Source organism: Epinephelus fuscoguttatus, linkage group LG19 (genome assembly GCF_011397635.1).
Source record: "Epinephelus fuscoguttatus linkage group LG19, E.fuscoguttatus.final_Chr_v1".
In the NCBI taxonomy this organism is placed as follows: domain Eukaryota; kingdom Metazoa; phylum Chordata; class Actinopteri; order Perciformes; family Serranidae; genus Epinephelus; species Epinephelus fuscoguttatus.
In genome coordinates, this window is record NC_064770.1 from 219213 (window position 1) to 232185 (window position 12973).

The window sequence follows — 12973 nt, forward strand, 5'->3', positions numbered from 1 at the left end:
TTGGGAGCAATTTGGGGTTCAGGATCTTGCACAGGGATACTTTGACATGTGGACTGGAGGAGCCCGGGATCGAACCCCTGATCTTCCGATTATTAATTAGTGGATATTACACTGAACAAAAATATAAACGCAACACTTCTGGGATCTCAGGATCTTGTTCACGAGTGAGGGTAGGATGGAGCGGGAGATTGACAGGCGGATTGGGGCGGCGTCAGCAGTGATGCAGGTGCTTAACCGGTCCGTTGTGGTGAAGAGGGAGCTTAGCCAAAAAGCGAAGCTCTCGATTTACCAGTCGATCTATGTTCCAACCCTCACCTATGGTCACGAGCTCTGGGTAGTGACCGAAAGAATGAGATTGTGAGTACAAGCGACCGAAATGAGTTTCCTCCGCAGGGTGGCTGGGCTCAGCCTTAGGGATAGGGTGAGGAGCTCGGACATCCGGGAGGGACTCGGAGTAGAGCCGCTGCTCCTCCACATCGAGAGGAGCCAGTTGAGGTAGTTCGGGCATCTGGTAAGGATGCCTTCCAGACACCTCCCTTGGGAGGTGTTTCGCGCGTGTCCAACTGAGAGGAGACCTCGGGGCCGCCCCAGGACATGCTGGAGGGACTACATCATCCGGCTGACCTGGGAACGCCTCAGGGTTCCCGCGGAAGAGCTGATGGAAGTTGCTGGGGAGAGGACTGTCTGGGCTTCTTTGCTAAGGCTGCTGCCCCCACGACCTGGACCCGGATAAGTGGAGGACGACGAGTACGGACGAGTATGAGTACTTCTGTTTTTTCTCCCATTTTTCATGAGCTGAACTCAAAGATCTAAAACATTTTCTATATACACAAAAGACCATTTCTCACAAATATTGTTCAAAAATCTGTCTAAATCTGTGTTAGTGAACACTTCTCCTTTGCCGAGATAATCCATCCCACCTCACAGGTGTGGCATATCAAGATGCTGATTAGACAGCATGAATATTGCACAGGTGTGCCTTAGGCTGGCCACAATAAAAGGCCACTCTGAAATGTGCAGTTTTGCTTTATTGGGAGGGTCTGGGGGGGTCAGAAAACCAGTCAGTATCTGACCACCATTTGCCTCACACAGTGCAACACATCTCCTTTGCATAGGGTTGATCAGGTTGTGGATTGTGGCCTGTGGAATGTTGGTCCACTCATCTTCAGTGGCTGTGCGAAGTTGCTGGATATTGGCAGGAACTGGAACATGCTGTCCTATACGCCAATCCAGAGCATCCCAAACATGCTCAGTGGGTGACATGTCCAGTGAGTATGCTGGCCATGCAAGAACTGGGATGTTTTCAGCTTCTAGGAAATGTGTACAGATCCTTGCAACATGTGGCCGTGCATTATCATGCTGCAACATGAGGTGATGGTCATGGATGAATGGCACAACAATGGGCCTCAGGATCTCGTCACGGTATCTCTGTGCATTCAAAATGCCATCAATAAAATGCATCTGTGTTTGCTGTCCATAACATATGCCTGCCCATACCATAACCCCACCGCCACCATGGGCCACTCGATCCACAACGTTGACATCAGCAAACCGCTCACCCACAGGACTCCACACACGCTGTCTGCCATCTGCCCTGAACAGTGAAAACCGGGATTCATCCATGAAGAGAACACCTCTCCAACATGCCAGACACCATCGAATGTGAGCATTTGCCCATTCAAGTTGGTTACAACGACGAACTGCAGTCAGGTCGAGACCCCAATGAGGACGACGAGCATGCAGATGAGCTTCCCTGAGACGGTTTCTGACAGTTTGTGCAGAAATTCTTTGGTTATGCAAACCGATTGTTGCAGCAACTGTCTGGGTGGCTGGTCTCAGACGATCTTGGAGGTGAACATGCTGGATGTGGAGGTCCTGGGCTGGTGTGGTTACATGTGGTCTGCGGTTGTGAGGCCGGTTGGATGTACTGCCAAATTGTCTGAAACGCCTTTGGAGACGGCTTATGGTAGAGAAATGAACATTCAATTCATGGGCAACAGCTCTGGTGGACATTCCTGCAGTCAGCATGCCAATTGCACGCTCCCTCAAAACTTGCGACATCTGTGGCATCGTGCTGTGTGATAAAACTGCACATTTCAGAGTGGCCTTTTATTGTGGCCAGCCTAAGGCACACCTGTGCAAAAATCATGCTGTCTAATCAGCATCTTGATATGCCACACCTTTGAGGTGGGATGGATTATCTCGGCAAAGGAGAAGTGCTCACTAACACAGATTTAGACAGATTTGTGAACGATATTTGTGAGAAGTGGTCTTTTGTGTGTATAGAAAATGTTTTAGATCTTTGAATTCAGCTCATGAAATATGGGAGCAACAACAAAAGTGTTGCGTTTATATTTTTGTTCAGTGTACATACATTATTTATTATTACCGGCGGCCCACTCTACCTTCTGAGCCACGGCTGCCCTGGTCTATAAAGAAGAAAAAATAAAGATGATAATGTGTGTATTCTGTGTCATATTTGTCTTCAGATGTATTTGGTGAGTGTTACCAGAACAGTGAGAGTCGCTCCTTCACTCTCCTTATAAGGAAGTCTCCAGTGTGGGGTGGAGCTACGTGCCTGCAGATGGCCACTGCAGCTGACGCCCGCCTGTTCTTCAGCCACGATGGTGTTCAGGTAGAGATGCCAGTCTTCTGCCACAACAGCAGAATTGAACTGACTGGTAAAAAATACCAGGCTCAAGCTATGCTTTAAATAGTAATATGACGTTTGATGTCAGTGTAGATTGTGTAAATGAATATGATCAGTCAGTGTAAAGTTGGGTGGGAACTGTTGTGGTGACATTGCTGCTCTCTGCCGTAGTCTCTGCTGTCTCAGATCTGGTGGGGTGACATGGAGAGAAGTACTGAGGTCTGGAAACTGGTTCTTACCTTCTTCCTGCCCCCACTCCTCTTCACAGAGCTTATCAGCTTCAGGTCAGTGTTGTGTTGACTTTGTACTTTGCAGTGTAATTATTGTGTAATTTTTTTGTGTGTGTTTACTATGTGTTTCCATGCTGATTTCAGGGCTTATTTTTGGTTTTGTTGGCCAAAATTGTAATTTGAGCAAAAGTGAGATTTCAAATTAGCACTCTTATACCTCTTTCATACCAAATTAGCTCTGGTTCTTGAACTGGTTCCTTTGAGGATTCTTGGAATCTTGGTGCTTTCTAGCGAATAAACTTGCATTTCCCCAAGATTTTATCATCACCGTCGTAATACCTCATCAGTAGATGGCATTGCACAATATACAACAGACACAGTTGTGGAAACATTGATTGCACTGATGACCTTTAAGCTTTTGTTTATTAGTGTTGGAACCATTGGAACTTGAAAGACGATCTTGTTCATTTGTGTGTCTTTTATTGTGAAATGGAAACTTCCCTCACTTCTGTGCCTTTCCTGGATGAACTCAGCTCCCCACAATCCTCCATTTTCAACACCCAAGCCAGTCCTCAGTCACCACTGGTCACTGTTATATGTAACCCACAACATCATCTTATCAACAGAACCCCAGTTTTGCATTGTTCTTCCTCTTTTTTGTCTGGACTCTCCACAAAGGACGGTCGCTGTTATAGGAAAAGCTGCCTGCCCCCCCTCAGCAATTTCTCATCTTTCTACTGTCGACAGCAGAAAAGGTTTCTCCCATCTCTCTCTCACTCATCAGTCCCCGAATGGCTGTATGATCACCACCATCTGCTCGCAGCAGATGAAGTGGACTTTTCCTTTCATGCCAGAGGATGCAAAAGCCTGCTGGAGATTTGTGGTTAGCTAAATAAGGACCGCTAAATGAGAGAGTGGACAGTTAAGGGCCAGCAGCTACAACACAAAGTCTGCCAGCTGACTTCAACCAGGAGCAACAAAGCCAAGATAGAGCCAAGCTGCTAGCTCTGTAAAGGACGACAACAAACGGAGCCACTGGTTTCCTCTGGTCTGCACAATTGGAACTCAGCACAGCAAAGACTGCATCATTCTACAACAGAACCACAACTGTTCCCAGCCTGGCTCAGCTGCAACAGATGGAATGGCGGGATAACAAAAGCAACACGCCAACTGAATGAGCACCGCACGGAGTAGATGCTTTTCTGAGAAGCTCCGCTTCACTTTCCCTAAAAATCATACTTATTATCCACACTTGCTCCTTTAATATCCAACTATGAGCAGCTCTGGAAGACGCGTCGCTAAAGGACAGCCTTCTAACCCAAAACCAGCCTCCAAGAGAGAAGGTAAAGCTTGGTGAAGAAGAGGAGGATGCTAACAGTCAAGCTGAGTTAGCTTGCACCTCCAACTTTAGCACTAGCGACACCGCAGGCTCACAGCCCACACTTGCAAACATCCCAGCTGCTATCAGAAAACTGAAGGGGGTGCTAACAGTCAAGTTGAGTTAGCTTGCACCTCCAACTTTAGCACTAGCGACACCGCAGGCTCACAGCCCACACTTGCAAACATCCCAGCTGCTATCAGAAAACTGAAGGGGGACATGAACACCAGATTCAACTCTTTGGATTGAAAGCTACATCTAGTCCAAACCGCCCTGACCAACCACGCCACGCACATTGCTGACCTAGAGGGATGTGCAACCAACCACTAGTCCCATATCACGAATCTCGAGAGGTGGTGTGAGGAGCTGTGGAATTCAACAAAACTATGAGACGTAAACTGATTGATCTTAAAAGTCATTCAGGACACTCAAACAAAAAATCATGGGCTTACCAGAAAAGGTGGAGAAAGGCAACTTGTGACTAAGCTTTTACCGCATTTCTCAGGAAAAATAACTCCCCCAGCGGACTCAAAGTGGACCGTGCACACTGTATAGGTGAACAACCTTCACCTGCTCCATGGTCGCCATTTTTCAGACAAGAAGAAAATTCTGAAACTCGCCCACTTGCAATCTCCCCTGTCTTTCAATGGAGCCCAGATCAGCATAAATCCAGATTTTCTGCCTGAAGTATCTGAGCAGCGGCAAGCCTTTTACAGAGTGAAGAAAAGCTGAGAGGTGCAGGAATTAAACACAGCCTCCTCTTCACTGCATGACTAATCTTCACCAATGGAACAGAGGAGGAAATATTCTAGGAGCCCACAGATGCCGAAACTTCCATAGAATGGTTTATTATACCTGCTGCCGCACCACAGCGGAGCCGACCGGGATACGGAATCTAATTCACACAGCTGCTTTTTCCAGATGTACAAGAGGTGCCTGCAGTACGTGACTTTGGTTTCCTAGTTTGGTGAAAAACTAAGATATGTTCAATTTAGCTTACATGAGCAAGTGTTACTGGATTTGTTCCAGGAAGATTCTCTTTTTTCATTATCCCATAATCCTCTGTCATGACTAACCATAATATATCACCCTCCTTTTCATTACAGCGCTCTTGTCGACAGGGTTGTCCTTTGAGCCAGTTACTATTTGTGATCTCTATGGAACCCCTTGCCATTATTATTTTTTTTATATATATATGTATACTTTATTAAAATTAATATTAATTTTCTTAAAAACATGCCCTTTCATATTGCCACAGATAAAATTAAACATCTAGGAGTTACTAGATATCCCAGGTATCTGATGAGGTTGAGATAATAATGTACTCGGATGATACAGTCTTACTCGCACATGGGAAAAATGCAGATGCAGTAGCGGCTGATGTGGTGAGTAAAGTAGCGAAGTGACTCGGCCAATTATGCCTTACCTTAAACACAGATAAAGCGGTGTCCATGCACTTTATTAAACAGCATAAACATAGATTATGGCCCAGTGTATACATCTTCATTCATCTTCTAACCGCTTCATCCTCTTGAGGGTCGCGGGGGGGCTGGAGCCTATCCCAGCTGACATCGGGCGAGAGGCAGGGTACACCCTGGACAGGTCGCCAGACTATCGCAGGGCTGACACATAGAGACAAACAACCATTCACGCTCACATTTACACCTACGGACAATTTAGAGTTATCAATTAACCTAGTCCCCAATCTGCATGTCTTTGGACTGTGGGAGGAAGCCGGAGTGCCCGGAGAGAACCCACGCTGACACGGGGAGAACATGCAACCCTCTTGCTGTGAGGCGAGAGTGCTAACCACCACACCACCGTGCCGCCCAGTGTATACATAAACGGGCAAAAATTAAAAAATGTTGAGAAATTTAAATACTTGGGAGTCATTCTTGATCCTAATCTGTCCTTCAAGAAACATATAAACAACAGCTCAGGTAATGAGGCTAAATAATTCAAACTTCCACCACATAAGAAATTCACTAACAAATGAAGCAGCCAAAACTTACATGAATGCTATGATCTTGTCTTATATGACCTATTGCATGCCATGCTGGTCCCAGGCAAGTCAGACTGCCCAAAAATCAATTAAATCATTATATAGTCAGGCTCTCAAAATCCTAGACAAGAAATCAGTACAGTACAGTATCACCACTGTAATATTCTCACTTAATTCAATATGCTGAGCTTCAACAATCTAATCACCTTTTCTGATCTGCGCTTGGTTCACAAAATAATCAACGATCAATCAGTCAATCAATCAATCAATCAAAATTTATTTATAGACAGCGCTCGACAGTGCGAGCGTTTCACTCACATTTGCAACTAAAAATAGGTGTGTGCGAACTGTAAAAAATATTTAGGGGCACATGTGCGCAAAAAAAATCAGCCGAAGCAGCCTATATTTTTGTCAATAAAAGAATATGATAATCTAACCGCCTTCCCTCTTCCCTCTTCCCCGTGTGACACGGTTATGGGTGGTTTTCAAAGCCACTGTTAGCACAATGAGTCCCACTGTCGGCAGGGTGGAAATAAGTCAAAGTGTGGCAGAGGAGACAGACCGGCTTAAGCGGCGGACCTCCGGGGAAACCCTCTCCCCTCTCTCCGCAGCGAGGGACTGTTCTCCAAGCTACCGCTGCTGGGCAGCGTGGAAATAAGTCAAAGTGTGGAGGAGACGGACCGGGTTAAGCGGTGGACCTCCAGGGAAGCCTGCTCTGTTCTCCCCGCAGTTAGGGACCGTTCTCCATGACCAGGCTGTTGGCTGGGTGGAAATAAGTCAAAGTGTGGCGGAGACGAGGGACCGGGAAAAGCGGCGGACCTCCGGGGAAGCCTGCTCCGTTCTCCCCGCAGTTAGGGACCGTTCGCCACGGTACCGCTGCTGGGCAGGGTGGAAATAAGTCCTGCAGAGTTTCAGAGGACCTGGAGAATGTTTTAGGATAGTAATAACATTATATAAGATAATCATATTGCAAAGATAATATATATAAGATAATAACATTAAAGACAAAATTAAATTGCAATACTTTTTCAAAACTTGATGATTTTACCTTTCTGTACATTTTACCTTTTTGTATACAAATTCATTAAATAATTTTGCTTGTAAATGTTTATTTGCATCACGTTTATTACGGAAAACACATTATTTGATCAATTTACATTGTGCCCCTAAAGTTCTTTGTGCGCTCCTTACTTTTCAACTTAGGAGCACGTGTGCTCCTTGGGAAAAAGTTAGCGTCAAGCCCTGATAGAGCACATTTAAAAACAACAGCAGTTGACGAAAGTGCTTTACAGTCAGACTAAGACACAACAAGAAATAACACACGACAACAAAGACCACGTGTTACAGAGGAATGCGGCTTTCACATGGAGTTAAAAGCCAAGGAATAAAAATGTGTTATTTTTTTTTTAACTCTTTTTATTGAATTTCAAAGCTTTTCAACAGTCATTAGTGTACAGACAGTGTTAAGTGAAACAGGCAATTTTTAAACATCAAACCCGGTTTCCCACCCTCCACCCCCGTACCTTCACCCATCTCAGGTCATGAGGCACATAGAGACAAGTGAGTAAACAAACACACCAAAAATAAATAAATAAAATAAAATAACATAAAATAAATAAATAAATAATTAAATAAATAGAATAAAATAAAATGAAATAAAACAAGGGGGAAAGAGTCAAAAAGGAAGATGATATGGGTAGTTGATCAATCCTCTTCTGGGTCTGGTATAATGTGTAACAGGTCAGTATATTCCAGCAAAGGATTCCAGGTATCCTGGAATTTCCTTATCGAGCCCATGGGGGAAAATCTAAGTTTCTCAAGTTTAATGTGATACATAACTTCTTTAATCCATTGATTGTGTCCTGAGGGAGAAATGTGCTTCCACCTAAGCAAAATTAAGCGCCTGGCCAACAAAGTCATGAATGCCAGAGCTCGTTGTATGGCAGCAGGGAAGCCAGAGTTGGGGGGAACACCAAAGATAGCCAAAAGAGCACTGGGAGTAATGACCACACCATAAGCCAAGCTTATTGTTTTAAATATGTTTGACCAATAATTTATCAATTTGGGACAAGACCAGAACATGTGAATGTGATTAGCAGCTGATTGTTTGCACCGGTTACAGGAATCACGGACATCAGGAAATATTTTGGACAATCTAGCATTAGCATAGTGGATTCTATGTAGAATTTTGCATTGGATTAGCCCATGGCAGGCACATATGGACGAGGAATGGACCAAGTCTAGAATGCGCTTCCAGTGTTCATCAGGTAAGTCTGTACCCAGGTCACCTTCCTAGGCATTTTTAACACGGTTAAGGAGGTCTGGACTAACCGGGTCCATGGAGCCACAAATAATTGAGATGCCTTTCCTCTGATTGGGATCCATATTCAGGAGGACATCGATCAGGGTTTCAGGAGGGCGATTGGGGAAATGAGGAAACTGTTTTTTAATGAAATCTCTAATTTGAAAAAAAATGAAAAAGGTGAGAGTTGGGTAGATGGTATTTAGTTGAGAGCTCTGCAAAAGATGAGAAAATGCCATCTGTATATAAGTCATTAACAGTTACTATGCCGTTGTTAAACCAAGTTCGAAATGTTGAATCTGTACTCGAGGGTTGAAAGCCATGATTGTTAAGTAGTGGGGCAAGACTGGAGGGTCTATGCAAGCCAAAATGTTTTCTAAATTGACCCCATATTTTAAGAGAATTAGACACAACCGGATTATTTGTAACGGATGTGGAGGGAAGGGGTAGCTGGGAGCATAATATGAAATGTAAAGAGATTTGGGAGGCCGCCTTCTCCAAGTAAACCCAAGCAGGTAAATTGTCAGGATTGCCACCCATCCAGTATGGGAGTTTTTGGATGTTGGCTGCCCAGTAGTACTGAATGAAGTTTGGCAGGGCGAGTCCACCACTACATTTTGGAAGTTGCAGAATTGACTGCCAGATGCGAGCAGGTTTGTTCCCCCAGAGAAATTTGGAGACCATTTTTTTTAAATTAGCGAAGAATGCTTTCGTAATAAGTACCGGAATCTGCTGAAAAAGATATAAGAGCTTGGGTAGAGTAATCATTTTAATCAAGCTTATTTGGCCCACCAGAGACAGAAACAGGGAGGACCAGCAATCCAAATCGTCCCCAATTCTTTTAACCAAAGGGGTGAAGTTTTTACCAAAAATGTCAGACATAGAAGTTGTTATGAAGATACCTAAATACCGAAACCCACCCTCTGCCCATTTAAATGGGACAACGGACTGTGGGATCTGTCCTGCCAATGAGTTAAACAGTAGCAGTTCGCTCTTTTTGTATCAGGTTGTATCCAGAATGTTTACTAAACTGTTCTAAGATATGTAGAACAACAGGAAGTAATGTGACAGGGTTCGATATGTACAGTAGTAGATCATCAACGTAAAGTGATAATTTGTGTGTAGTATCAAACCGCCTAATGCCCTCGAAGCCCTCGTCTGCACGTAACCAAATGGCTAAGGGTTCTATCGCAATTGCAAACAGTAATGGCGACATCGGACAGCCCTGTCTTGTACCTCGCTGAAGGGGAAAAGAGGGTGACTGCATATTGTTTGTTTGCACTGATGCCACTGGGGCAGAGTACAGTAACTTAACCCAAGAGATGAAATCTGCCCCAAGGCCAAATCTCCGCATGACTTCAAAGAGGTACCTCCATTCCACCCTGTCGAAGGCCTTTTCTGCGTCGAGTGAAACCACCACCTCTGGAGTATTTGGGTCAGGCATATTAAGAATGTTGAGGGGTCTTCTGGTATTGTGAGATGACTGCCTTCCTAACATGAAGCCTGTTTGGTCAAGTGAAATGATATGGGGCATTACTTGCTGTAGACGAAGAGCAAGAACTTTAGATAAAATCTTAAAGTCTACGTTTAACAGTGAGATGGGTCTATAATTATTACAAAGTAGGGGGTCTTTATCTTTTTTTAGAATAAGCGTGATTGTGGCCTTGGACAGGGTGTCAGAGAGGTGCTGGTCCGAGAATGCCTTGTTATACATGCTCTGCAAAACTGGAGAAAGAAGAGTGGAGAATGTTTTGTAAAATTCCACGGTGTAGCCATCTGGGCCAGGCAATTTGCCACTTTGTAGCGACTTGATTGCCTCCTGTATTTCCATAGTAGATATGGGCCTGCCTAGGTCCCTGGCAAGATCAATGTCAATTTTGGGAAAACTAATCTTGTCCAAAATACTGTATTCTATGTCTTGGGGGGAGTCTGAAGTGTATAGTTCAAAGTAAAACCTGGCAAATGTTTTATTAATATCCTCTGGGTCCAACAGGACCTCGCCAGATGACGACTTAACAGCCAGAATCGCTCTAGAAAAGCTCTGGCCTGGTGAGCTAGGAGTTTACCGGCCTTCTCTCCTGATTCAAAGAAGCGTTGCCTGGACCGGAGTAACTGTGTTTTAGCTTTATTTGTGGCCAGGTCAAATTCTACCTCAAGTTGAAGGCGCCTTTTGTAAAGGTCAGGTTTGGGATCAATTGAGTATTTGTTATCAACTTCAGTAATTTTCTGCAGTAAATCTGCCATATGGGATGTTTCAGTTTTCTTCAACTGGGAAACATAGGATATAAGTTGGCCTCGTAAATAAGCTTTTAAGGCTTCCCAGAGTATTCCCCTAGATATGTCCAGTCTGTCGTTTATCTCAAGAAATAATACAATTTGTGAGTGTAAAAATTGTTTGTACGAGTCCTCAGCCAATAATGTAGAGTTAAATCTCCAGTGCTTAGGGAAGTTGTACCATCTGATGAGGCTAATGTCTAGAGAGGTTGGGGCATGATCGGATCTGACTATGCTCTGACAGCTGCAAGAGTGAACTTTTGGAAGTAGTCTATTGTCTAGGAGAAAGAAGTCTATGCGGGTGTATGTGTGATGTACATGAGAAAAAAAGGAAAATGCTTTACTTGTGGGAAATTTGTGTCTCCATGGGTCAGACAGCCCAAGCCGTTTAGTAAAGATGTCTAATGTCTTAGCCGCTTTGGACAAGGGTGACATTTTGGGTGAAGATCTATCGAGGTCAGTATCTTGAACCATGTTAAAATCCCCCCCTATGATAATATAGTGGTTTTCAACATCAGTAAAGGATGTAAAAAGTCTGGCTATGAACTGGTCGTTGTCCCAATTTGGAGCGTAAACGCTTGCTAGAATAACAGGCGTGTCCTGTAGTCTACCGGATACAACAACATAGCGGCCATCAGGGTCCACTACCGTTTTAGATGGTTCAAATATTATATTTTTGCGAATCAAGATGGCAGTGCCTCTGGTTCTTTGATTAAATTTAGAATGAAATAAGTGGCTGACCCAGCTTTTTTTAATTCTCGCCAATTCCCTATTACGAAGGTGGGTTTCCTGAATAAAAAATATGTCCCCCTTTAAATGCTGTAAATGGGTCATAATCCTATTAATTTTAGTAGCACAGTTCGCCCCCTTAACATTCCACGAAATAAATCTGATATTATTGTTTAAATTAGCCATCTCTCTTTGTTGTAACAGAGTTGATCAAATTCAATAACTGTAATGGAGGAAGATGATGTGAGGGCTGGAAAGGGGTAAATTGACAAGATGACCATAGGAACAACAAAAGGGAAGAGGGGTGAAAGCAACAAAAGAAAACAAAACAACCACCAGAGAAACAAGGGAAAAAAGAAAAGAAAGAAGAAAAAAGAGGAGAAAAAAGAGAGAGAGAGGGAAAAAAGCATACATACAAACACACAAATAAACAAGTCCTCAGACCCAAGTATCCCCAGCATTGAACATGTCATATGTGTCCTTTGCACAACGGTGCTTCGTCCTTGCACCTGCATGCTCACTTCCGGTCCCAGCTCCTAATGTTTCCCCGTCCCACAGTTATTAACAGATAGCTCACGGACGGAGCTATAAACATGTATATACACACCCACACATGTGTATACTAACTAGTATAATGAACAAACAACAGTCACACAAGTGGCCCTGAGGATTTCTCTAAAACAAGATCCTGGTTACTGCCCCATAATTTGTCAACATACAGTACAGGCTAAAAGTTTGGACACACCTTCTCATTCAATGCATTTTCTTTATTTTCATGACTATTTACATTGTAAATTCTCACTGAAGGCATCAAAACTATGAATGAACACATGTGGAGTTATGTACTTAACAAAAAAAGGTGAAATAACTGAAAACATGTTTTATATTCTAGTTTCTTCAAAATAGCCACCTTTGCTCTGATTACTGCTTTGCACACTCTTGGCATTCTCTCCATGAGCTTCAAGAGGTAGTCACCTGAAATGGTTTTCCAACAGTCTTGAAGGAGTTCCCAGAGGTGTTTAGCACTTGTTGGCCCCTTTGCCTTCACTCTGCGGTCCAGCTCACCCCAAACCATCTCGATTGGGTTCAGGTCCGGTGACTGTGGAGGCCAGGTCATCTGCCGCAGCACTCCATCACTCTCCTTCTTGGTCAAATAGCCCTTACGCAGCCTGGAGGTGTGTTTGGGGTCATTGTCCTGTTGAAAAATAAATGATCGTCCAACTAAACGCAAACCGGATGGGATGGCATGTCACTGCAGGATGCTGTGGTAGCCATGCTGGTTCAGTGTGCCTTCAATTTTGAATAAATCCCCAACAGTGTCACCAGCAAAACACCCCCACACCATCACACCTCCTCCTCCATGCTTCACAGTGGGAACCAGGCATGTGGAATCCATCCGTTCACCTTT

At 44.0% G+C, this 12973-nt stretch overlaps 1 protein-coding gene across 2 annotated transcripts in view; it reads left to right on the plus strand.

Moving 5' to 3' along the window:
• trpm4a (transient receptor potential cation channel, subfamily M, member 4a) overlaps positions 1-12973 on the plus strand; it is a 171521-nt gene that overhangs the window by 118461 nt on the left and 40087 nt on the right. For both annotated transcript variants that reach the window (XR_007447791.1, XM_049560180.1), the window contains exons 15-16: positions 2490-2635; positions 2822-2934. Coding sequence is in view for 1 of the 2 variants with exons in the window: in XM_049560180.1 (XP_049416137.1) it covers positions 2490-2635; positions 2822-2934 (259 nt within the window). In the remaining variant the exon portion in view is untranslated. The remainder of the gene's footprint in view (positions 1-2489; positions 2636-2821; positions 2935-12973) is intronic.